General features: G+C 36.0%; 1 protein-coding gene across 2 annotated transcripts; it reads left to right on the forward strand.

The window, feature by feature from the left end:
• Positions 1–23438, forward strand: LOC107224150 (exocyst complex component 7). Of its 2 annotated transcripts, XM_015664092.2 has the most exons (6): positions 1–385; positions 5891–6432; positions 15414–15965; positions 16542–16794; positions 22006–22272; positions 22983–23438. In XM_015664092.2, the coding sequence occupies exons 1-6, from the start codon at positions 169–171 to the stop codon at positions 23252–23254; spliced, it is 2103 nt and encodes a 700-aa protein (XP_015519578.1). In that variant the 5' UTR covers positions 1–168; the 3' UTR covers positions 23255–23438. The 2 variants fall into 2 exon arrangements, with proteins under 2 accessions (XP_015519578.1, XP_046590936.1); XM_046734980.1 differs by lacking the exon at positions 22006–22272.
• Positions 23439–27185: the final 3747 nt, after the last annotated feature.

Raw genomic sequence — 27185 nt, forward strand, 5'->3', positions numbered from 1 at the left:
GGTGGCAACTGGCACGTCCTCTCCGGAAGAATAATCAAACGGAAAAATAAGGAGTGTCAAGTGTACGCGACGAACACTTTGGGTTCCAAATTTTTTATTGTCCACCAGCGTCCACGGAAGATTGTCAATTGGGTTTGTGACAACTAGTTATTCTTTACATTTCAAATCATGCTCGACACGTCGGAACACAGGTTTGAAATCGAATGCAAATTAGAAGCCGAGGCTACTGGCTTGGCTGCATTGAAGGCGGAGATTGATCACAGTAAACGTGTTACTGGCGGTATTGTTGGAATTTTGTCATCCTTGGAGCAGCGCCTTGCTACGCTCCAACGTACCATTTTACCAGTCTATACGGAGACTGGAAATCTTCAACATCAACAGCATGGTAAATCTTACAAAACAATTTTACGCGCAAAGAGTAATATATTAGCTTAGGGATTCTTTTTACTGTAAGTGCTCGGCGGTGAGTTCTTTGATTCAACAAAATCCCAACTACAATGTACCTGAAGTTCAGATCAATCACCCTCGCTCGAAAAATGAAATAATTGCAAATATCACGTTTCCGATGATAATTTCTTAGGATTAGATAGAAATTTGTTATTACCTGCTTGACAGAACGAAACTGTAAACTTACTGTTAATTATTGGATTTAGCATTTGTTCGTCATAAAGTTCACGTCGAGCAAGTTTGATTGATTGATACTGCTTAAACTACAAAGCTTCTAACTCTTTCTTCTATATTCCGTTTCACTGCATTTTTCCGTCTTTTAATCTGTCTTGTACCAGCAGTTACGATTGATCAAACTTGATCGAAGTGTTTATAGGTCACAATCATATATCAATGATACTCCTAGCCATAATTTTAACACATCATACTTTCAAATAGTTATCCAGGTAACATTTACGGTTTAAAAACATTCATCATCGAATCCCAGAAAGTGGCAACACTGGTTTTCAATCGAACTTAATTGATTGGAATTCCAGGCACATAATCAATTCGAATCATTTTTCAATTAATTCAAATGGAGGCTTAGTATAATATGTCCAACCTTAAGGATTAACGAAACCATGATACATGAAGTAAATGATCAGTGAAGTGAAAAATAATGTTTGAAAGTATCCAGCAATGTCATTGGTGTGATTGACGATGAATACGACCAATAACACAACGAAGCTAAGAATCAACTTTGCTGATAGTGAAGATGATTCTGAACAAATTCGAATAATACAAGCTAAGATATTAAACCAAGAAAAAGTTTGACAATTAATACATTCAAAATGCTTGAACCATCGTAGGTTCGATCTGATTCCAATGTTATTGGGCCATTTTGCTTGCTCATCTGATCCTGAGAAATTTCTAAAAATTTTAAAATAACCACGTTACAGTAAAGCTGTAATGCACAAGTCTTATGTGCACAAATATCTGTTATAACATTTGTACACAAATATATTTTTGTAGGAACGAATCCAATGGTATAACATATAAGATAGTTGGATTCTAAAAGCAAGTAATAAGAGTTGATAAATATGCCAATTTTTTTTTCTTCATACACACATTCCGACGCTTTATTATGTAAGAAGTATAAATACTATACTAATTGCTCATAAAAATAAAGCTTTAAGGTACTTTTCAATCAAGAAATAATTTCTTTTATGTATTTTTGACATCACATTTGGACTGTGCGACAAAAACTATATGAAAATGTCATGGTCGCTCTTTCAAATCTGAAATTTTTTATTTTTGATTCTGGGGCTGTGTTACCAAGTATAAAGAAATTTGACAACTTGGTTCCCCCATATCTCTGGCAGCATTCGTACACGTAGGCTAGAAGTTTTTCCTGAGTATTAGGGTATGCTAAAGTATCATTCGACTCTTGTTTTAAAAAAATCCAAGCAGACCCCAAAGTAGGCAACTTTGGAGAGGCTCTTGGGCAGGCTTTACCGCCCCTCTAACACTATTACGTCATCTACCTGAAGAGTTGAGTGTACCCTTACCTTACGCCATCTCCACAGGTTTCCATGTTGAACAAAAGAAGCCCTAAACCATTAGAGGCACTTCGTACTCATCGTAAAACCTTTCCTTACGATGTTGATTTCTTGTATTATTCGAATTTGTCCTGATGCCATTGTATTCCATAGTAGAGATGTGGTCCCATTTGTGTGCACCATTATTGACGCAAATAGTGCTACTGTAGATTTTTTTTCCTAACTTTTGATTCATCTTTATGCTTTCATTCTTTCATTTACTTTTCCACAAAAAAGATTATTTTAGGAATCTTCGATTTCTTGTTTATTATCAAAAACTTTATAAACAAGAAAGTTTCTTAATGTTTGAGCGAAAAAGTGTAATAATAATGCTTTTAGAAATATAAATAATTTCTTACAAAATTCTCTTGTACCAATTTCGTTCACATGTTAAAATAATTTTAGCGTTGTCAAAATCCAAAATATGGCCTTTAGTAAACTGTGATGAGCTAGAGCGCATTTATCGGGATCACGTGATTCGATATTAGACTTGTGACCTGAGATTTCATTTTTTAGGTGTTGTGACGATTGCCCAATACATCTTTAAAAGCAATTATTGCAATCTATTTTGTATATGGTGTTGATTTGATCCACAATCAAAGTTTCTGATTTTAATTTAGAGAAAAGGCTCTTTGAGTCATTAGAGATTTTGTATGCGATGTTAATACCTTCTTGTGCAAAGAGTTTAAAAATTTTGTGTGTCAAATCTGGTACATAAGGAATGGACGTCATATTTTTGATGTTCATTGTAATTGGCTTCTTTTTCAGTGCTATTATAAAATTTATGTTTTCAAATCTTTTTTTGGTTTTAATTGAGGATAGAGTATAACCATTAGTTTGAACGAGGAGAGACCGCCAACTGTAACCCATTGATTTGCACGCGAATTCGCAGAATGAAAGAGTAAAATATAAATGGAGATGTGTTTTGGCTTATCCGTAAACTCTCGATCATTTCTGAGAAACTAACGGTTGAAGTTTTGATGCTGCTTCATGAGTTCGCTTGCACGTGCTGTCAACTGGAATAGTGTCTCAGTGGTTAGCATTACGGCTTTAAGTTTTTCCGCCTCGTGTTTGAGTCCTGACCAATTTTTTTTTTTTCATATCTTCGCCAAAGAATGTTTGACGAATGTTTCTTGTTTTATTGATAAATAAAAGGGCGCTATATTGGAATTCCAATTCATCATTCAAAAGCAATTGTCCGTTATTCCGAAATATACTGCAAGGTATTAGGTTGTAAAAATAATTGGAAATCACAAATGTATAATAGCCAGTAGCTTAATTATTGTGTTTATCGTTACAATATTACACCTCAAAAGCATCCGGTGCATTCCTCAGGGTGATACTGTCATAAAAACATTCAGAACATAAAAATTCTATACACCACGAGCAACGCTCGATGGCACTTTTACCTCAGTCAAATTTCTCAGTGTAAATGTTGTCTGGAAACGCAGTGTCATTGACGCTGCTAAAAATTTCGTGATCCGGTGTTAATTGTGCGGCAAACCATCCATACCGAATCATTTTCTTATATGGTGGCGCCTGCAATTGATTACGAATCAAAGCGTGTATTCTTATCGTGTCATATCTAGTTGTGATATCCCTTTGCTGTGCAGTAAGAAAAGAGCAGTTCTGCAGTCGAAGGATATAATTTTTAACTTTTCGGTAGCAGTATACGTTACAAGGTTGACATAGTGGAGTACACTTTAGAGGAATTACTTTCAACGACCATTTCGGAATAACAGACAATTGCTTCGGAATAATGAATTGTAATTTAAATATAGCACTCTCGTATTTATGAATAAAATAAGGAACATTTGTGAAGCATACTTAGAAGAAGAAATGAAATAAAAGAATTGGCCGGGACGTGAACACGAGGCGCAAAAACTCGAAGCCGTAATGCTAGCAAATTGCGCTACCGATCTGCTTGAGCACGATGCTATGCGGACGAACAGACTCATGAAGCAGCGTCAAATCTTTAATTGTTTCTTGGAAAAGGTCGAATGTTTACGAATAAGCTAAGATACGTGTTCGTTTACTTTTATTACTCTTTTATCCTGCAAAGTCTAGTACAAATTTGTGGTGTTACGGTTGGCCGCTTCTCCACATAAGTGTGCCATCTACTATTTTGAAATTCTTTATTCTAAAGAGAGGATCCGAAATTTAAATACACGGATCGTATGAACCTATAGCTACAGACGTTTTGTATAACATTGAATATCGAGAATTAAAATTTAGATATCACCGACAGCAAGTATTTTTTCTGTACTAATCTAGATTAACAATATTGCTTACGCTAATGACCATAGTGTTGAGGAAGCTGATTCTTCGATTTCACAAGTGAATTGTGTTCAAGAGTGGAAATTGTTGAATTTGTCTAGCAGGAATTATATCTACTCTCTATGTATACAAGTAATAATGTCATCCACGCATCTGTAATAAAAAGGAAGACTAAAAGGTAGTTGATCGATCACTTTTTGTTCAAGATATTCTAAAACAATATTGATGAGACTGGGGCAGATAAGCGAATCCATCGCTGAACCTAATATTTGACAGTAATGTTTGTCATTGTATATAAAATTGCTTGACTCTAAGAGATTGTACAAACTAAAAGAATTTTCAATTTTGTGGATATGGATCCAATCAACCGATGTCTAATTTTTCCTTTAATAAAATAAATGAATAATATCTTCTCGGTCTCGTCTCACGTGCGTTGTTGATTGCTGGCACTTTCCCTTAAATTCCGGGGACTCTCGGGTGGTGAGTTGGCGGAGAATTAAAATTTTGGGTCGTCAGGTGGTCGAATCGATTGGGATATGCCGAAGGTATACAGTCCACGTTCCCCTCCCTTCCTCCTTCTCAGGTTGTTATGGATGATCACCCAACTGGTCTATTTAACGTCCCCAGAGAGAAAGAGAGCGAGATCCCGTTGTCACCGAAGATCTTCCCCCTTTCACTGGCCGGGCGAGTACCGTGACCGTATCGGCAATTAACGCCACTGGGCGCCGCGTCACCTGTCTCCTCTCATATGACATTTTAGTGGTCTAATAAGGCCGCGAATATTCAAATTCCGTATCGCCACTTACAACTCCACCATAATTGCATGGTATGATGACATAAATTTTTTCTTAGATAGTAGCACTAATGACTACTAAAACCTCCCAGTTACAGACTTTTTTGAACGCTATTACTTTTATAGTAAAATATATGCTGAGAACGTGTCTGAAACACGTGTATTTTAAACGAAAAAATCCACCCTGTTGTTTGCACGGGTTAGAGTTGAGATAAAAATCTGAAAAAAGTACGCAATTGTTTTTTAATTATTTCAAATTGATTTGGGGGGTATGCTTAAAAAAATTCGTCAAGATCCTAAATATGGGACAAGTTACTATAAAACTGTCCATGAAGAGAAAAGATCGTCTCTGAATAAGAAATTGCCCTTTGATCTACATATAGGCAATATGTATAGGTTGTCGATACACTATATTTCCTCTAGTATATACCACGTCAACTAGTGGCTATTTAAATCAATGGCAGATAATAAAAATGATGAATCCACTGTCCGAGGTGCCTAGATTCATGATGTGTTATTTGTGTGCAACTACTATAACAAGGATTTTTAGGAAAAATTGCTACTCACAACAATGTAGCTGCCTTAAATTAGGCAAACTTCAACAAAGCTAAATATACCCATACTTTTCAGACTCAACTTCTCTAAAGTTATTGCGGTACATCAAATTAGCTCTTAAGTTAAATAAGCAATTAAAAATCCGAAACAAGCATCAGTTTTATAATCATAGAATAAAATGTAGCCGCAAGATAAAAGTAGGATTTTGAGTAATCATTCTCACTCATACATTCTATTTCAGACATAGAAAAAACTTTATCAATACTGGACCATGCTATTGGTTATTATGGGGTTTGCCAAGAGGTTGAATTGGCAATACGCAGTGGACCTGCCAGTTCCAGTGGTTTGGATGCCTTCCTTGATGCCATGAACCGGTTACATAATGCACAGCGATATTTCCAAAAAAATAATCCCAGTTCTGTTGAATTGGAGAACGTTTCGACGATGTTTACACTTGGTTCGGAATCCCTATATGCCGAGTTCAAAGATATTCTAGCACGGCAGAGCAAACCAGTGCTGCCCATCGCTTTACTCGATTTAATAACATCAGATGAAGATGCTAGTAGTGGTGAAGAAGCATACCAATCATTGTGCCAGTTACCAGAAGAGGTCCTTGACGATTTAATCAAAATAGCAAACTGGCTTGAAGAAAGAGGTTACAGAAAACACGGACAAATTTATGCATCTGTTAGATCGGCAATTGTTTTGAGGTCGCTTCAACTTCTCAAGGAACATCAAAGGAGCGCCAGCGGTGGGAGTATTCATGCCACTAGTCCCATGCCTGTAAGATCAGTCACCTACCACTTACACCGAGAGGTTCCCTTGCAAGGACCTGCTGGACAATTGCAACTTGTTTAGTTTTCATCGACATTGTAAAAATTTTACTAGCATGGTAGGCAGAACGATTACTGCTTAGTGGATCATGCTGGCGCTATGACTGGGTCATTCTTAATAAGTGAGAGGTTATGGTTGTAGTTTTACAGTAAGCAAGTTCAATCGCATGTGCAATGAGCAGGTTCTTCCAAGAAAACCTCTGGGTATGTGTAGGTAAAACTCCTTCAATTTTTCACTCCTGATTAAATATTTTTACTAATTTATTTATCTACGGGAATTCTATTTGCAATAAAACAGCATACATGAGAATCTCCATTTAACATTTCTCATGACTATGTAGAGCAACACAATACACACGACAATCTCCATTTCATACTTCACATTATTATAACTATATAGAAGCAAACTCTGAATGGTAATAAGAACATATTATGCTAATTAAAAATAGTAAAATCAGCCAAAATCCAGCAGTTTGTGCTTGCAAATAGTTTTAAAGGATGAAATGGTGCAGCCGAATAGTTCAAGCCATTCATAGTTTCTGTTTGACAACACACTAAGTTTCTCCATCACTGACCTACAGCTAAAGTCCCCAGGGTAAGTCGCAGCCCAGAACTGGTCGTAATTCCCACTGAAAAGTCTACGTGAAATGTAGAAGTTGAAGCTACCAATCAGTTCAACACAATCAAGATTTCAAAAAAACAAAATAGCATCGGTGTAACATGAGTAGGATTCAAGCATACAGATATTGACTGCCCTAGTTATCTCCTCATAATGATGGTTAATAAGGATCGTAGGTCTCCCCAGTCTATAGGCTAGGTGCCTCAACAACTTACGGTGTACCTGCTCAAACAGAACATTATACTTGCCGAAATACAGTGTCCAGATATTCAACGCATAGGTGAACGTAAGACAAACTAGGGTTAGTTCACTTGAAATCCTTTGATTTCATTGCAACGAAGTAAAGCTTCTGTAGACCCTTATCCCTAACATTTTGCACGTCGGTGCCAAAATTAAGGCAACCATCACAACGTACCTCAAGATCTTTAACAACACTAACACAGGTCAATAATATGTCATTAAGTAAATAATCTACATTAACCCCGTCTAGCTTGGAAAAAGATATGACCGAGCACTTTTTAAGATTGAATCTAAGCGCATTATCCCGGGACCATCGAGAGATGCTGCTAATATCATTCTGGTGTTAGAAAGTATCGAATTGAGAATTGATAGTTTCATTAATTTTGAGGTTGTCAGTGAACAGTAAGAAATTAGAGTGATATATCTCATGGCCAATATCATTAATAAAAGTAAAAAATAATAGTAGCCCTAGATGAGACACCTGGGGTTCATGTGATAGCACACGAATTTCACTTATTAGGAAACCTTTAAGTTGGACTTCTTGAGACCTGTTAGTAAGGTATGACCCAATCCAATGTAGCAAAGAGCCTCCAGTGCTATAAATGTTGAGCTTACTGAGCTTCAACTTGTGGTTTATCTTGTCAAAGGCTTTAACCATGTCGGTACAGACAGAATCTGTCTGACTTCTTTCAATTAATTCCTTTACGATATGATTGGAGTATACAGTTATGTTGACGAGGAACGACATGAGTCCTTAGGTATAGAGAGAGTTTGGACTCCACTGTTGCGCTGAATACCTCAGCCAATAAGTTCAGTTTAGAAATGGGACAGTAATTGCCGAAATTCTTCTTATCACCAGATTTATAAAGGTGAGATAAAAACTCCGCTTTTCAACTAGTCTGGAATATCTCGTCATTGATGGAATGAAGGGATGTATCCCATCAGGGCCAACACTAGAATTGGGTTTAATGTTCTCGATGCAGCGTTTAACTTCAACAAAGTTAAGCTGCAGGCCAAACATGCATAGGTTGTTGCTTAAAAGAAATTTAGGATAAGACCAGGGAGTAATATTGACATCATACACACTGAAAAAATGTTCTGCGAACTACTTAGCTTTGTCAATCCCTTTCTCAGCCTCACGGTCAAACAAGTGCATACAGCCTGGCACGTCATTAGCACCCCCATTGTTGTTCACATACTTCCAAAAACCACTAATAATAGATTCGATACAAGCCTCTGTACTATCGATACATTTTTGAAAGTCTGCATCCATCAAGAGCTTGCATCTGCTTTAAGTTAATTTAAACTTAGTATAAAACGAGCTTAAACCAGTTGCTTTGTATATCTTATGGTATTTTTTTTTTTCGCTAATAGTTTTAGTAGAAATATTGAATGTTTAAACATTTAATTGTTTGCTGCAAAATGACCAGCATGAAATATTTTGCCAGTAGAACATGTCCCAGCATCACCATAGACTGAAATAACGTTGCTATAAATTTCCTAGCATACTGTTGATATGCAAAGCATATTGCATTATGTTCACAACTATTAGACAATTCGGGATAGATCTTGATACAATTTCCTTAATAAAGCGTCGTGTTACTTAAAGAGGGCACTGAGAAGAAATGCAAAGTAATGTCTCACTCGACCAGGCATTAACACTGATGAGAAACCTTTTAAACTTGATTATCAGCATCCCCCTTTTGGCAATTGAAATATTACATGACATTCAGCTGTTTTAACATGTGGTATAATAAGTAGAAAAAAAAATTTTTTGGCAGAAATTAAGCTATTAGTATAGTTTAGTTTAGTTTAGTTTATTTTTATACCCTCATCTAGGTTCGTATATTTACATCTGTATTTTAGTGTGATTTGTCCCTGTCATGCGCAGGGTTGTAGGGTGTTTGTACGTTCAATTGTGTATTGTCCAAGGCGTGGTGTGTGATGTGTATCTACATTCTACTGTATGTCACATTTGCTAGATTTGATAAACCATGTTATTGTTCAAGTGTTTCTTGTTATATGTAGCCTATATACTTGTGTTAGTCAACTCTTCGTACAGTGTTCTGCCTGCCTGTAGTATCCATGGTGTGATTGTTTTCTTGAAGGAATACACCGTAATTTTTTTCGTTGTTGAAGGTAGTCTTTTGCATGCTTTGTTTGCAATGTACTCCTCCATTTGTTGTCCATGTTTGGTGTGCATTTCCTGATTTCAAGTTTTCCCAGGTGTTTTGCTCTGGTGTCGTATGAATGCCGTTGTTGTCGCAGTGCTATTTCAATCGGGCTTTTATGGAGACTGATAATGATGTTCCTCAGATATTGCTGTCTTGGGTCAAGGATTTGACTTTCTTTGTATAGTTGTTCTGTAGGGTAGTTTCTTGGTTTCTGTAGCACAATTTTGATGGTTGATTTCTGCGTTTGGTGGAATGGATTTATTGTTTTTTGGTAGGCGCTGTCCCATGCTGTGATCCCGTATTGAATAATCGAATGCGCTAAAGCGAAGTATACTGCTTTCATCGTCTGTGTTTCGACGATTTGACTTAGGTTGTAGAGAGGGTGCATGAGTTTCCTTAGTTTTTTCACAGTTAGTTCAATGTGTTCTTTCCATTTCAGTTGTTCATCTATTATTATTCCCAAGTATTTTTGTATTTTGTTTTTGGATGAATCGTCACATTGGTACCGTTCTCTGGCACGCTGACATCTATGTATTTTCATGTGTATACTTTGTATTTGGAGTTTTTCGTTTGAGGTTGCTTTGTACGTTGTGTATGTTGTTTTTTTAGTGTTCAGCGTTAGCCAGTGGTATTCTAGGTGGTTATGTATTGTCTTCAGGTCCATTGCTGCTATCTCGTAGGTTTCTTCCCATGTGTTTGTAATTGTTACTAGTACTGTGTCGTCTGCATGGGCAATTATTGTCGAGTCAAGGCTTAGAGATATGATGTCATTGGCGTAGATATTAAAAAGTAATGCTGAGAGTATAGTTCCTTGTAGGATTCCACAGTGTATCGTCGCTTTTTGGTTGCATGTGCTTCCAATTTTCGTTCGTTGTGTTCTCACTGTAAGGTAGCTTCGGAACTATTGTTGTGCTGTTTCTTGTATTCTAATAGTTTCGAGTTTGTTAAGCAGTTGTTCGTGCCGTATTGTGTCGTTGGCTTTAGCGAGGTCCAGGTAAGTTGCCATCACTTTTTCGCCTTTATCAGTGTTACTCTGTATGAGTGTTATCAGTCTGTGAATGGCATCTTGTGTGCTTTTCCCTGGTTGGAATCCGTATTAATTGGGTGAGGGAATCTAGTGTTTTTTCATATATTTCTGTAGTCTGTTTTTAACAACCTTTTCGAGAATTTTGGCCATGTTGTTAGTTACTGATATAGGTCAGTAATTTTTTGGTTGTTCTCCGTTTCCAGCTTTATATGTAGGGGTAATGTTTGTGGTTTTATATGCTTCTGGAAAAATACCTTGTTCTAAGCTGATGTTGCATATACATATATTGTAACGGGCCTGTTATACTATTATCGAGGCTTCTCAGGATGCTGGTTGGTATTCCATCTGGTCCTGTAGCTGCTGCTGGGTTGAATTCCTGTATATATTTGTGTATTTCCATTTTGGTAACGGGGGCTAAGAATAGCGATTCTTGTATTCTTTGTAGGATTTTGTGTTTGTTGTAAAGTGTCTTGTCGGTATTTGTGCTGCTAGTTCTTCTCCTATCTAATATTTCCTTTTTTTTCCCAGTTCGGATATGTGAATAATAACGACCCTCGTAAAAGAGAGCATCACAATCAGGAGATCAATGCTAACAGGTGTCTCGACGCCAGTATTGCGATGAGGTATCTGATGCTGGCTTCTAATCTTCGAAACCCCCTTCAGCACAAAGAATGTACACACGAAAATACTTGATTCCAACTGGTGGTAACCAGTATAAGTAACAATTATTTTGTCACAAAATCTCGAGCAATATTAATTTGCATATAAAAATGTACCCAATGATTTGAGCGCATTTTTAAACACCAATTTCATTGTGAGATAATTGAGTTATAGAATGAACATGTTCTTTGCAACATAAATACATTTGCTTTATTAATGACCTGAGATTTATCGACGAACATGCAAATCAATGATAAATACAAGAATAAATCCGTGAGCAACAATACTTATTTATTTCACAACAACTTTTTTGCCCGAAAATAAACAATACTAGTGAATGGAGAATATAATGGAAAAAAAAAATTACTGGTCACTTTTCATGTTTCGATAAATGTTATTTTTTTTTTTTTTTTGAAAGTTTGTTTAATTCTGTCTAACACCTTGTAATATTGTTTATTTTCGTGTATAAGTGATCCTCACAAGAGGGGTTTCCGTTCAAACAAGTTTAAAAGGTGTCACATTAGTGTTGTCCTTCAGTTGATTTAGACACCGCTTATAATTTTCTCCAGAGCCCCCCTTCAATGACGTTCTTTCTAATATTCAAATACCCAAATTCGTGCGGTGAGAAGTGAGGAAAAGAAGCTTTCTTTTTTTTAGTAACTAGGGGCTTCGCCCCTGCGCGCTTCGCGCGCCAACCCCATCTCGGCGCTGCGCGCCTCGTTGTTCGGCGCTTCGTGCCTCACTATTTCCTTACGCATTGTCTAGTAGACAGGCGAATTCCTTCATGTTGATTTAATGACAGGTCCTGCACATGCTGTCCACTTCAATTTCTTCTGTGCTTACTTTTCTTTTTTTCATCAATCGAAGCTTCCATTCGTTGGTTGAAAATTGGTGTTCCTTCTCTATTGATATCGATCTATCTCCTTGACTTGCTGAATTATTTTTGCTACCGCTCTGCCCGTTATTCTCCAAAATCACCTTCTTTATATTATTTTTTTCTCTATATTTGCGTTGCTGTTCACTCCACAAAACATCTCTTTCTCTTGTGGTTAACATAGATCCTGGTCGTCCTCTTGCCTGGTTATAGGAATATTTTTGTATTATTATTTTCTGGCTTATTTGGTTATTCGCACTTAAAATTTTATTTTCCTTTTTCTTTTGTAATACGTCTGACCATCCACCGTCTCCATCGCCTTGTCTGCTGGTTGAAACTTCTCCTTTCTGTTCGTTTATTGAAAAGCCAGTATGATATTTTTTGTTCGCTTCCCTATATTTTCGCTGCTGTTCTCATCGTCTAATTTTTCGCTCTTATATGTCCATCACATTGGTTGGTCGTCCTCTTGATTTATTTTCCAAATCAATAATCACAATCGATTCTTCTAATTCTTCGACACCCTTCGTTGAATTATTTTTACTACCGCTCTGCCGGTTATTCTCCAAAATCACCTTCTTTATATTATTTTTCTCTCTATATTTGCGTTGCTGTTCATTCCGCAAAACACCTCCTTCTCTTGTGGCCAACATCGATCCTGGTCGTCCTCTTACCTGGTCATACGAATATTTTATGGATATTATTCTATGGCTTATTTGGTTCTTCGCACTTACGATTTTATTTTCCTCTTTCTTTTGTAATATTTCCGACCATCCACCATCTTCATCGCCTTGTCTGCTGCTTGAAACTCCTCCTTTCTCCATTGTCATCGTAAATCCTGGCTGTCCTTTTGACTGTTTGGTGATATATTTAGATTTACTATTATTTGATTGTTACTTTTCATACTTATTACTCACTATCTGAATTTTATTTTGGTACTGCAAGACATCAAAGTGTCCACTGTCTCCGTCGCCGGTGAAGAGTAGCGAGAATTGTGTTTCATTTTGTGATCCGATCCGGTGTGGATGAATTTGTTCTTCGCGATACACGATCAAACATATCTCAAAAATGTCCGCAGCTGCATATATTGCATTTTTATTCATATGTGATTTGTAATCACCAGGTGACCTAATTACAGCACCGTTTGACTCATTACCTATAATAAAACCCGCAAATGTAGACGAATTATCCACTATATGTATTTGAAACGATACTCAGTCTCACCTCTGCGTGTCGATCTTGAGTGCCGTATACACGATACGCCAAAGCGCGAAAAAGACAATTCCCGTCGGGAATCATCTTGATAATTTTCGTTTGCATGTTCATTTTTTGCGCGTCAGAAACAGATACCTATAAAGATATTTGTCAAAGACTGTCATAAACAGCCGATGACAGCTGTCAAAGGGTTTGCTAGATGCTTTTTGTTTTGTTTTCGGGATCTCACCCCACCGCCAACTTCATGCGTATACTATTGTTATTATAATCTTTTTTTTACTATTGTTATTATAATCTTTTTCTACGTTCATTTGTTTGAAACTTTTTTATTAGATAGAGAGATTTTGTTCTTGAAACATCATTTCTTATTAGTCTATTCCCTGTGCCATATTGTAATTTTATTTAATTTGTTGTGCAACTCGGGAAAGGGCGTTTCGGTCAACTAAGTCTCACAGGTGCCTCATCAGTATGACTTCCGGTCGACCGAGACACTTCTTAACATTTTTACCGACTTTTGTCATTAAGTCAAGGAAATAACTAGATTATAGTTAGTAATCTTAATGTTACAATGCAATTTTGAAAAGAAGTGCGATTTAATAGGTTCAAGATTTTTAAATTTCAGTGAACAGTAATGAAACAAAACATAGTCATATTTTCCAAACTCAATTACTTCAAATTTATTCCAATGTTTTATTATGTTGACGTTACCAACTTTATCCATATCAGATATATATGGGGCATTCCACGCCAATTCGACCTGGGTTTTACCCTTGACCTCTCAGATTTGGGGCGCGATTTTTTCTATGATTGTTCTCACTTTGAAGGTACTTTGTTTTTTTTTTTTTTTTTCCGACTCAATTTAAATTTTCTACAACTTTTAGAAACGACTGTATCAACCGACCAAAATCAAAAATTTAATAAAATTCTGAAATATCCTGCATCAGATATAAAAATTTTTAAGCTTGGACCCGGAGTAGGCCGATTTTCCCTTCTTACTGTTTTCAAACTTTTTCCGAAAAAAAACGTTAAAAAAATTAGAAGTGAAAGTCATTTTACTATGGATGGTTACTGAAACATTTTTATATGTCATATAGGATTTTTGAAAATTTTTCCAGATCTTTTTCAGCAATAATTTAATGAATAAGTACTGAAATCTGGGCTAAAACAAGGATTTTTTGAATGTTCATTTGGATGTATCTCTTAAACTACTAGCTCTACGGCTTTAGCTTTCATGACCTTTTTTTTTTTGTAGGAAATTGAATTCCCTACAAAGAAGTCGTACACAATTTAGCTGTGAAGTTAGTGGTTTACAAAAAAAATTAAGAAAATCATGAAATTAGAGAAAAAAATCGGCTATAAGATTTTTTACTGGCGAGGCGGTTCATAAAACATAGATTGACTATAGGTGCTTTTAAAGAGCAAAGATTCCTTTGTAATTTCCACGTATTGCCAATTGAATATCGTGAAATGCCGCGCTGCTATGGATAATTAAAAACAACAAAAATTGAAATTTACGTGTTAAATGAATGGGGAAATTTCAAATTTAGCGAGTACTTAGAATTAAAATTAAGAGCTCATCTTTGATGAGAATTCTTTTTTGGATGTTTAGAGTGATATTCCGTGAATGGAGCGAAAAAAAAAATAGTCTCAAACGAAGCACCCTAATATATATATACACTTTATCCATGTTAGATATATATATATCTGACATGGATAAAGTTGGTAACGTCAATATAATGAAACATTAGAATCAATTTGAAGTAATTGAGTTTGGAAAATATGACCATGTTTTGTTTCATTACTGTTCATTAATATTCAAAAACCTTGAACCTGTTAAATAGCATCTCTTTTCAAAATTGCATTGTAACATTAAAATTACTAACTATAATCTAGTTATTTCCTCGACTTAGTCACAAAACCTGTACCACGAGCATAAGCACCTAGAAACTTCTACATAGTATTGTAGGATGTTTACAAAGATCAGCAATTACGTCACGTAGACAAGGGCTTATGTGAACACTACTTGTTGTCACAATATACTTCGCAGCTCACGATATCCGGGTAGTAGATATCTGTTTTTATTTAAAGCTTAACAGTCTTCTAAATACACTACCTAATATTACAGAGAGCCAAATTTCCGCACAGGCATTCTCTAGCTGCACAGGAGAATGCTGGACGAAGAGCATCACGAAGATTGCAACATGTGCTGGAGAAAAAAGCTACCTTAATGTTATTCAAAGCTTCACAAACAACAGGATTAGGACTCTCTTTACCCTCGTCTCGACGATCACAGCCCCAGCTCTCTGGTTGTGTACCGGAAGATGCCGCGCCAGATGAGCAAGAAATGGAAAATTACCTGTTGCTAGCTGCTGGTCTCCACAAACTTATGCAGGCTGAACGAGGTCTCCTCGCTCGTATACTGTCTCAAGCTTCGTGTCCTCAGGTGCTAGAAGCTACCGTACGTGATGCCATGGACTTCGTAGCACATGACGGTGAAAGCATTGCTGCACGAGCTAAGAGATGTATCGCGAGACGTGATTTTTCTGCGGTTTTAGTTGTCTTTCCGATCCTGAAACATCTTAGTGAATTGCGACCTGATTTGGAGAGAACTGTAGAAGGCTGTGACTACGCGCTAAGGTCCAAATTTGCTTCGGTACTCAACACTTTGAATTCCACGGTGTGTCAAATATACATGTCTTTTAAGTAAGCTTCTGAAATCTTTTGAACTCGCTTTTTTTTTAATAGTATCACACGAGCGGAAGTTACCTCATTTTTTTCAACCGATTAAAATCTGAAGGTAGCTTTTAGTTCATTTCATGTGAGAATCTTATGGCAGAATAGTGAACTTAGCAATCGCTATATAATTGGACCAAACTCCAGCTCAGGCATAGTTGCGCAGTGAGAAGTATTTTTAATTAATTTCTTTAAATAAATAATCAACAAATATAATATGTATGAAATGATGATAGGTGATATGCCAGTAACAGTCAATAATAAAGAATAATAGTTACTAATAACATCAATGGATGGTTTATAGTTTAGATGCAGGAGAACATTATAGAAAATTACGTTGCATTAGCAATAAATTCAGAATTTAAAATATTTGTGGCCAAAGTGGTGATTCAATAATAAAAGTGATTGGGCCAATAATTCTGGTTTGATATTGAGGTATCTTCCCTTCTTAGTAGGCTCGGTAATTATTATATTGCTAATCTTCTAAACCTAAAATTTAATTTTTCTTATTGACATTAAGGGTGCCAAGGCATTGGAAGATTTCGCTGAGAATGTACGAAATGATTCAGGCACTGCTTTACCTAAGGACGGAACAGTTGCCGAGAGTACAAGTAATGTTCTAGTCTTTTTGGAACATCTTGCTCAATGCTCTGATACAGCTGGAACTGTCTTAAAGCGCGGCACTGGTACGGATTCGTCATATGGAAACGCATTGACTTCATCGTTGCAGCAAGGAGAGGAAAACCAAAGAATACTACTTGGAGTATATATCAGTTAGTAATTCTTTCTTATCAAACTTATTCTGAGTTATGACTTATACTCTCAGTCCATTACTTGCAATCAGGTCACTAGTAAGTTGATAATCATTATTTCTACATCTGAGCGGATCTACGTCACCCCACTTGAAGTAACATAAAAAAAAAAATGATTAAAACAGATCTTTTTGTACAATTCAACATACTCGTAGTTTCTGCTGCAAAAAAAAAAATGTTCCAAGTTGCCAGTTCTTTAAAGAAATTTAAATTTTGCCGATTATAATTTACTCTGTTTCTCTTCATTTTCCCATATTTGGATATACTAATGGTATAGTCAATATTTTCCGACCAATTTGATAATAAATGTTATAGAAATTACAACTCACTTGGGATCAATCAATACCTCAATCGATCTATTTAACTTAGAAAAATTACCATAATTCATTGCCAAAGTTGAATTATACTGACGATGAGATACAAAGAAATATAAATCCAATAAATAAAATTCAACAAGTCGATATTGACAGATTCAATGATGCTTCAGAGAAGGGTTATAAGCATGTATTTATGGCATGTTAGAAAATTCACAAGAAAAATTCATTTCGCACATTCTGTACTGTAGAGAAAAGATGGCCCCTCTGAAAATAATGACATTACTCAGACTGGAGTTTAGTATTAGCGCAACGTTGTTCCTCTCTCGGTTAGTGAGAGCATATTGAAAGGCATTACGAAACTAGGTAAAATGCTAGGTCAACTGTTAAAGAAAAACAGTTCATATGATTGAAGGTCCAAACATGCATTACGGGCCCTACGCAGTCCACTCATTTTACAAACTTACAAATTGATATTTGATCTTCATGTGATGTTTAAACTGAGCGCGTAAAATGATTGAATTTAAAATCCTATTGGTTCTTTCCTGTCTCAGGAAAGGCTGCTATTGGTCAAGTATTTTGACTTCAAGTGTGTGTGAAATAGTAGTATCACTGAATTTGATAGTTATCTCAACAAAATATCTTCTTTATTTATCTTGCGAACTTTAAGAACAATCCTAAATATTTCATGTACAATTCCCTGCTCATCAGAGCTTTCTACAGTAAAAAATGGCGTTTCTCTGATGAGTAAATGTGAAATCAGAATATTAATTCAAATATGTAGCTAGGATTCCTCAATTTTTCAAGAATTTATCAGAATTTTTTTTTATCATGTCACTGAAAACATTTCAAGGCGCACAATATCATAATCTGCAGCCTGTGCTTGGGTCTGACGTAGATGTCGTTCGTATACACCCATGGAAAAAATTAACGAACCTTCAAGTTTTCGATCGAAAACCGATCCAACTTTGAAACACTGTAATTTTGCGTAAATTGCAAGTAAAAAGTTCCCTGATTTAGTCTGTACGCATTCTTTCTCAAGTAATTCTATCTTTAACCCTTATGTGCGCACCCAAGTTCTCCTACGCTGATGCGCACCCGCAGTACCCGGGTACCCACCTCCAGTTTTAATTACTTTTTGAGTTCAGATGTGAACAGAATCATTATAAATCGATTTACTTAATTGAGTAAACATAATTAAAAAGTAATTAAGCTATATTTACATTCAAAAGTAGTGTGTAGTTGCCACAAAGAGAGATCGAAGAAGGGAATCTCGAGTACTCCACAGTCAATTATTGGCTTTATCAAGCAGCAGATATTGCAAATGTTTGTGGCAGTGGCAGTTAGATAGCGTCCCCCCTTGCCAAGCATACAAGGGCCCAGCAGTGACGCATTTGCTCAGTTAGGAACATTTACTAACATTAACATTGATTTACAGATGAATATATCAAATTTTTCTCTAGTGGGTACCCGGGATCCTGGGTGCCCCCTGGGACTACCGTTCTTCAAGTTAATTTTTTTATTGCAAAAATTTTTTTTTCGAAATATAGCCATGAGAATCTCTTCGTGAAGAGTTAAACTTCCTAGATCCGGAGGCTCAGATTGAAAAAAAAATTTCAAAGAATTACAAGCAAAAATGTGACGAGGTGGATACCCGGGTCCCCAGGTGCGCACATAAGCGTTAAGTTACCCATGTGAAATTTGTAACATGAACCTTTGACTACGTACGGTCATATGCAATAATCAGAATTTTTGTTTCTATTTTCGTAATAGCCATTTTGTAGCTTCGAGTTTTCCCTTTAAATTTTTTTAATTTCTTTCGTATTTTTTCTCGCTAAGTTATTGAATAAAAAAGTAAAAAATAGTATTCGAAAAACTTTGGTTTTTATGTAACAAGTGAAAAAACCTTGGTTAATGCTAATGCCGGAGGTAAGCATACAGTCGGTGTTTTTCGTTTGATCTTCAATATCTTCAATATTAAAGAACATAAGAAAATTTTAAAATATATAAATTTTAGAAATGCTCCCGACGGGAAATCTCTATTCTTCGAAATGGTTAGACGGGAAAACATGATCGCATTTTTACGGCAGCTGTGTAAAGCTTAAATTTCAATCACCGAATTTTAAGGACGATCTTTGGAAAGTTCTCAAATTTGCCAGTGATGTTGAGGATAATTTTTGATGAAAGATTCCAAACGGCGACATTCGGGTTCAATCTCATTTTTCTTTAAATTTCTGCACAATGGTTTCTTCATTTGTTGCGTGAGATCAAAATTGTTGGGAAACTGTTGTTTTTTATATAGGATATTTAGTCAAGAAAAAATTGCAATCAAAAATTAAAAAAAAAAAACCTCATGAAGGGAAATCTACTGGCTACAAAATGGCTATCGTGAAAACCTAACAAAAAAAATTGTTTAATGAAGTCGAAGATTTACTTTACAAATTTGGCATGAGTAACTTAAAAGCTAAGATAACTCAAGATAAGCCGGTTTGAGCTGACTGTGAGCCAGCCTTTGAACTTCCCGTTTTCAAACTCTTCTCGAGCTGCAATAATAATAACATATTTATAATATCACATTTATTTATTTATATTTAAATCAATACTGAGCGTTTGGAACATTTATATTTATACAACACATTGAGACAAAATCCTGAACGGATTGTGACACTATTTAACAAGCTTACCGCGGGCAAAGCTTAGTGATTATACTATATCATTATTTTCATATTTTAGTAAAAATTAAATTTTCTATCGAATATTAATTGCAATCCGCTGTGACATCATATAATAATCTCATTGTCCACACTGGTCGTGGATTCTAACACAACGAACACAAAACAAAACACGCCGGCTATGTCGTGACGTGCAGTTCATCTTTAAATGTAAACCAATACTGTTTCCCTTACGCGTGAACTCGGTGTGGTTAGGGGGCGTCAACTAATTACGTGAACTTAAAATGGCGGGAAGGGGTTCGGCGAAATCACTAAATCTCACTTAAACGGCGGTGGGGGGTTACTGAAAATTTTATGCATACTGTTTAATTCAGAGAATACACATTATTATAACACATCAAATTTTGTATTACAAAATCAATCCCAGGCATGGACAATATTAAATATTGTCTAATAGGTATTTAGCGATATCAAGCAAAATACACGAGCATGTGAAATGAAATTAATTATTTAAAAAATTATAAGATAAATCTCACGGAGGGGGGAGGGGGGCGACATACGGGAAAACAACCCAATCATTCTTTTATGCAACGTGCCGTTGATATCAATTTGGTTATTGCACAAATTTTTCTGTGCAACCAATTTTTCAAACATCAGCTGGATAAAGGGTTTTTACAGTCGCTAATTACGAATCTGGAATCAGATTTCCAAAATTCAAAATGGTGGACCGAAATCCAAAAAGTAATTCGATTGGGATGAAACTAGGTACTCGGAAGTTTTCGAGGTCGCTGATCGCGAATCTAAACTCGAGATTTCAAAATTCAAAATTGCGGACTGAAATCCAAAAATTCATTCGATTGGAATGAAACTCGGTACTCGGTACATTTTTATTTTATTTTTTGGAAATTTGTTAAACCTTTAATTCAAAAAGTACTGAACCAATCAAAGCCAAAATCTAATCAGTTCTAAGTTTGGACATGCCGCGTCGATTGAGACCAAAATCATTGAAATCCAGTCACTCGTTCTTCAGATATTGTCAGACAAAAAAATTGATCACATGCATACGTACATACATACACATACACAGACGTCCATCCGAAAGTGGTCGGAGGTGATTCTCTAGATCTTGAAACGTCGAGATCTAGTGAAAACTCGACTTTTCATTTTCGGGTGATTACAATATCTTCATTTTTTCTCCGAAAACGGAGAAACAGGAAGTTAAAAAACTGCGAATACACTAAATCTAGAAAATGGAGCTTGAAGCCAAAATTTTTAACTTGACACTAGGTTTTGATTCAACTTTCTACTTGAAATTTATCCAAAGTTACAGCGTTTCAGAGTTGGACCGTTTTTCGGGGAAAAATGGGGGGGTGAGACTCGTTAATTTTTTTCACGTGTGTATTTCAAATATCAAATGGCTCAATTTGATTTACAGATTCCAAACTTACTACTTTAGCGTAACATGTATCATATTATATTTATAAGAATCGCAGGGTGAGGACAAAATCAGGAGATTAGGAACTCTGGAAATTCTCAGAGAAATTTTGGGCTCGGAGAAATTCAGGTAAAGTTCAGGGAAATTCTTCACATTTTCATAAACTCAGGGAAATGTTACAAAGATATTTCTATTTTGTTTCTCAGAATCATTTCAGTTATAATCATAAATCGTCATCGCTCTATGTATATTTTAATTTTTTTCTTTCTTATTGTTACTCTCTTTTATGATTAGTGTCACTGTCATAAAGTATGGTTTCTGAATAAATTTTTTGTTGTCTGAGGACCCCCTCCCCATTAGAGCCGAAAGGTAATACACGTCAATTTCATAATTTTATTGACCTGCCGACGCTGAAAAAAAAAATTTTAATATAATCATAATGACTAACGTCAAATAAAATATTTATTTGTTTCAAATAGAACAAAATAATTTTCGATTTTCTCATTGGTGTCAAATCTGCTTCATTTTACTTCACCATTCTCTACAAGTTATCTTGAATATCATTTACAATAAAATTTTCATAGCAATAGCAACAGGTATTAATGGTGAAAAAATGGCAAGAAACATTCTGAAAATGTGCTCTGGAAATCAGGGAAATCTCAAGAAATTTGTACTCTGATTTCTGTCACCACCCTGACTTTTGTTTAAATAAAAATTTACAAGATTTTTTTGTCCGTATTGCATAATACAGAAAAGGTCCTTGCACAACTTAATTTGGCTCTCGTGAACAGAAGTGATATGTCCTATTCTGACGTAGCATTACGAATGCTTTTCCGTTTAAACAATCACAACCATGTGATAAATGCATTGCGTCGGAGCTCACTGATGGAGTTACTACTATTAGCTGAACCATCAGCTGAAACAACTTACCAGGATTTATTGGCTCGGGACAAAATCAATTACGTCGCAGCCACATTTGCCAAAGCAATTACGCATATTGAATTAACCGATGACTTGGGTAAGATTCATGAAGTATCTTAATAAAGTTGTCGAGTTAAGATGAAACAGTCGTTCCGACTCTAAACTATCTCCAACAAACTACAATATTATGCAAAAAATGCTATCCAAAAATTACGGTCATGTTCTAAATTCCCGAAAAATCATGGAAATTTTGTCGAATCGAAACGATTAATTCGAAATCAAAGGTACTGAATCTGAATGCCAATTGACTTCTGTAGGCAAACTATACATGTCTAGTTAATAGTGAAGTCCTTGGATAAGGAGTCAAACAGGCCCAGGTTTAATTCTCAGTATTGCTGATATTTTGCCTATCACAAGTTTTCTCAAACTTACCAGTAATTTCCGATTAAAATAATATCGCATAATATCTTATTTTTTCATATAATCGATTAATCAAGTGTTTTTCTAATTCATCAATTACTCGGTTGCGCGAAAAATAACTAAGCGGAAACCGGTTAGTTCGAAATACCAGTTATTCCATCAATCGGAAAATCGCTTAATCGATCGATCAATTAGTTGAAGAAACAATTAATTGAAATTTATGACTAAACGATTAATTGCACAACCTTGGTACTTGGGAGTACTGTTAAATCATAACTATCATAAAAATTTTACATTGTAAAAACGGAGTGCCTTATATAAAAATTCTAATATATATATATATATACAAATATTTCTTGTGATCCGAATTGTACATTTTTTTTACAGATTTAGGGTCCAAAGTCATAAAAGAGCGATTCACAGGGTTTACGAGAGAATTTGAAGAAACTGCGAAGTGTCAGCGTTCATATTCAGTTCCAGATGCCCGACTCCGGGATGAGTTACGCCATGACTTACGAGAATCACTGTTGCCACTGTACAGTATATTTTATGCTAAATATCGCGGTATCCCATTCTCCAAAAATCCTGCAAAACATGCTAAATATACACCGGAACAAGTGACTTCTATCATAGGAACATTTTTTGATACTGCTGCATAACCAAATCAAACAGATATGCTGATATACAATAGTTGACGCAAAGAATACTAGAATCTATTAATTCTTTTTAAAATTAGACTCGTTCAAGCATTATAATATTGAGGAAAAAATGTATTATAGTTTACTTACAAAAAATTCGATTTTAAATTGTAACTGCTCGTAGTAATTAAATCAGTCCACAGCATATTTGACTACTCAATTCACTACAGATTTAATATTCTTCTATGGTGGTTTCGAGCTTTTGAGGGTATAATTATTGAATTTTGATGTTATTACAGTGCTGCGTCTCTTATTTTCGGGAATCACTTGGAACTCAGAGTATAAAAAATTTAAAATAAAAGAAGCAGTGTTGTATTCAGGATGAAATATAATTTTTCTAGATCTGGGAATTCGAAATCTTCGATGCTCATCAGAATTAAGACTAAATAATTGATTTTATAAAAACTTTTTCAATATGATCAGTATCGAAAGATAATATTAAGATACCTAGAATAATCGAAAGCAAACGTTACAATTCACGAATTGTAGACGTTATTAAACTTGAAAGCACCTCTACTCGAAGTTTATTTACCAATAGGTAAGTGTAATGTATAACGTTCTAGCTTTCCTGGCCGTTGTTCAAGTGCATTATCTCGAGGGCTTATTGCTCTTATGCCATTCAGTTGTAGAATCGGTTTAACTCTAGCAGAGCTTGGTTTTGATTTATGGAATTATGATATAAGCCTATTTTAATGATGATATAGCTTTTTTGAAACAGGCCCTGAATGGACACTGTAAACAAAATCACACTAGTGTTCCACAAGCATCTCGTAATTACGAAAAATCAATGCTACTTGTTTGATTTTCAATTTTTTCATGAAAATAATGATGATGATTATGAGATATTTAAATTTGCAAGTGAAGTAATCTAAAGCTTTGTACTACTATCCGCCAGGGGCCTCACGCACATACACTTGGGGCCAATGAATCTGAGACAGCTAATTTTTTACACGACAGTTATGTTGGTGTGAAGTCGGTATGGTACCTGGTGGAAATTTCCAGATGTTAGACACTGGAATCGTTCGCACAGCTACAGCTAGACTCACATCAGTAGTTTGGGTCACCAATTACCGATAAAGTATTGAAATACACCGGACAACGGGCATTCTATCGCTCTAATCGAACGAACCGACGAAGGAGTGATTGTTGGATGAAAGATTTAATTAATTGGCTTACCTTTTGAGAATAATCTGAATATGATGACTTGCAGCGTAGGTGAGAGGATTTAACGGAATGACTGATTTTAATATATTTGGATACTTTGATTATTTGAAGTTCAATATTTCAAGTCACAAACAACGGGGTTACTTAGTGTAAGATCTTAAATTAATATGACAAAATGGAGCTGAAAGCTCACTGGATTTTTGGGCAGAGTAACGTTGTAGGAAAAGTTAAAATGCAAAAGGTAAAAGGATTTTACCGCGAGACTGTACCGGAACAAGATGACGAATCTGGTGGTAGAAATCAAGAGGACGATCCGATGATCGGTCGCCGTTTTTATAGGTGTCGATCGTTGCGCAGAACGATCCCCTTCTTTAACTTTTGTCAACTTCTGCGCACCTTCCCCCTTTTTATAAGAATTAGAATGAGGGCACGACATCTTCGCCGCATGTTCGCCTGTGCTTTTAGTTCTTTAGCTATTACTATATTGCAAGATTTTTACATGTGGTATAACGCTGTGTTGCTGTGGTGGTGTGGGGTAGGGTCGTTGCAAGGTAATTTTCCACTCTGCGTGGGCTTTGGTGTTGGGGCAGTAAGCCCCCCTTGGCTTCTCGGCTACCGTGCTTCATCTCCCCTGTGGGCGGTAGGACCCGGGCCGATTTTAGCAGCTATTTCATAATATGGTAATCGCAGTGCGTGTGTGCTAGAGGTGACCCATGTTTCGTGGTGTACGTTAGTGCCGTGTGCATTTTCGGGGTCACGATGCGCTGGATTCTAGTGGTAGTTTACTTCTTAAATATTCTTACTATCCTGTTCGTTACAAAGTCTATATATTAAGATCACCATATCGGTTACTTTTCGTTTTTTTTAGTTTTATAGCGTCTATCTATATAAAATTGCGTATGTTTATAATTGATTACTGTCGTTATTCACCTGGAGTACAATAGCGATTGTTTATGAGACATAGTTGCTATTTGCTTAACATTATTAGAATCGCGCTGCTGCGAATATTCTTAGGTGTTTGTGTTATAACTATCTTAACAGATATAGGGTATTTAACAATTTGATAATTCATAGTTTTAGAGCAGGTTTACATGTGTGCTTTCGTATATAATTCTCTTCTGTAATTATTAATTCTTATACTGATATAAATCGGTTTGGAAGCTTCTAGAACGTTTTTCTTATGTTTGTTGGTTGCCTGTTATTGGGCGTTGACACGTATGCATCTTTGAGTTTATTGCGAGTTGATTTACGTTCAATCGTTTCGTCGGTAAGTTTCCTAATGTGTTCTCCAGACGAAGCTCTGTATGGCTCCACATTGGAGATCTGCATTGCCTTCAAAACGTTGCGCGTGTTGCCTACAATAAGGCGTTACGGAGGAAGGTATAGTTCATGCGGGATAATTAGTATTCACGGTTTTGAAGGTTTTGCAGTCTCTGGTTTTATGGATTATTGCAGCAGTGCTATCTTTTCATTACATTGGTTATACATTTATCTATGGTTTTACAGTCTTCTATACTCCAGGCTATATCGTATAGCGTAAGTTGCTTATAGTATAGCTCCCGGCTCCGAATGCACAAATAGCATTGTCAAGTGCTATATAATAATTGGATATAATCGTGTTAGTTAATTATGGTGTTAATACGATAGTGATATATAATAACGTATAATAATATTATAGCTCTTTGTAGTGCGAAGATCTCGTAACATGGTTTTTAAGCTTTGGTTAGTGAATGTCATAGTTATTTCTATCTAGGGATATTCCAAATAGTTAGACAGTTGTTTTAATTTCTTATGGTTACAAGATTGTCGTACTTCGAGTTTGGTTAGTTGATAAAAGTAACATGCAGTAATAACAGTCGATAAAACATACGGACGTTCCGGTCGGATGTTACACCTTCGGCACTGCGATTGGCTGTTTCGTTTCATGTAGCCGACGCTTGCGCTTGCGCTTGGCGTCTATGCACTTATGACCCATATGACGCGGATCACAGCCAGTCTACAGGTTAACTTCTTTGAGGTTATACACACTCTCATCAACCGACGCATCTTGACAATGAGAGCCAAGCGGTTTAAGTTAGATTTAAATATAGCCGAGTGGCGCTTCGATCAGCAGTTTTACCACCATAAGCAATCACATATCCCCAAATATGTCTTCTTTCTGGAAGTGAGAGCCAAGTTGTGACTATGAAACGAGGACGCCTCTGAGATTCAAGGAAGCCTTCATCAAGGCGTCCTTAATCCTTGAGATAAGGAGGGACTATGAATACGGGTGTTAGTCTCTGCCTTGCACTCTGAAAAAGAAAATGGTAAGTGACCGTTTTTTACCCGAATGTAGCAGCGAATGTGTGGGAGCTGAAGAAACAATTTCTATGTTTGGTGCTCCTAAAGATCCCATACTATTTGAGCAATAGTCCAGCAGTATCAAAAAATGTGGCATTGCTCTTAATAACCATCATTTTATTTGCAAAAAACACTTTTTTCATACCGATATTTTCAGACGAAAATTGCTCCTAGATCCAGAAGGAAAGATGATATTCCAGTTACGAAAGATATAATTGTTGTTGTGACCTGAAACTGTTCGTTTGTCAAAAGTAAGCACGTGTGAGACATGCACAGTTTTTTTCAAAAATGAACTAACTGATTCTTATTGCTGCACCAAAGAAGCCGATCTAGTCAACATTAAAACAAAAGGGCATCTTATACCCATATTCATAGTCTCTCCTTATCT

Source organism: Neodiprion lecontei, chromosome 3 (genome assembly GCF_021901455.1).
Source record: "Neodiprion lecontei isolate iyNeoLeco1 chromosome 3, iyNeoLeco1.1, whole genome shotgun sequence".
Classification (NCBI taxonomy): Eukaryota; Metazoa; Arthropoda; class Insecta; order Hymenoptera; family Diprionidae; genus Neodiprion; species Neodiprion lecontei.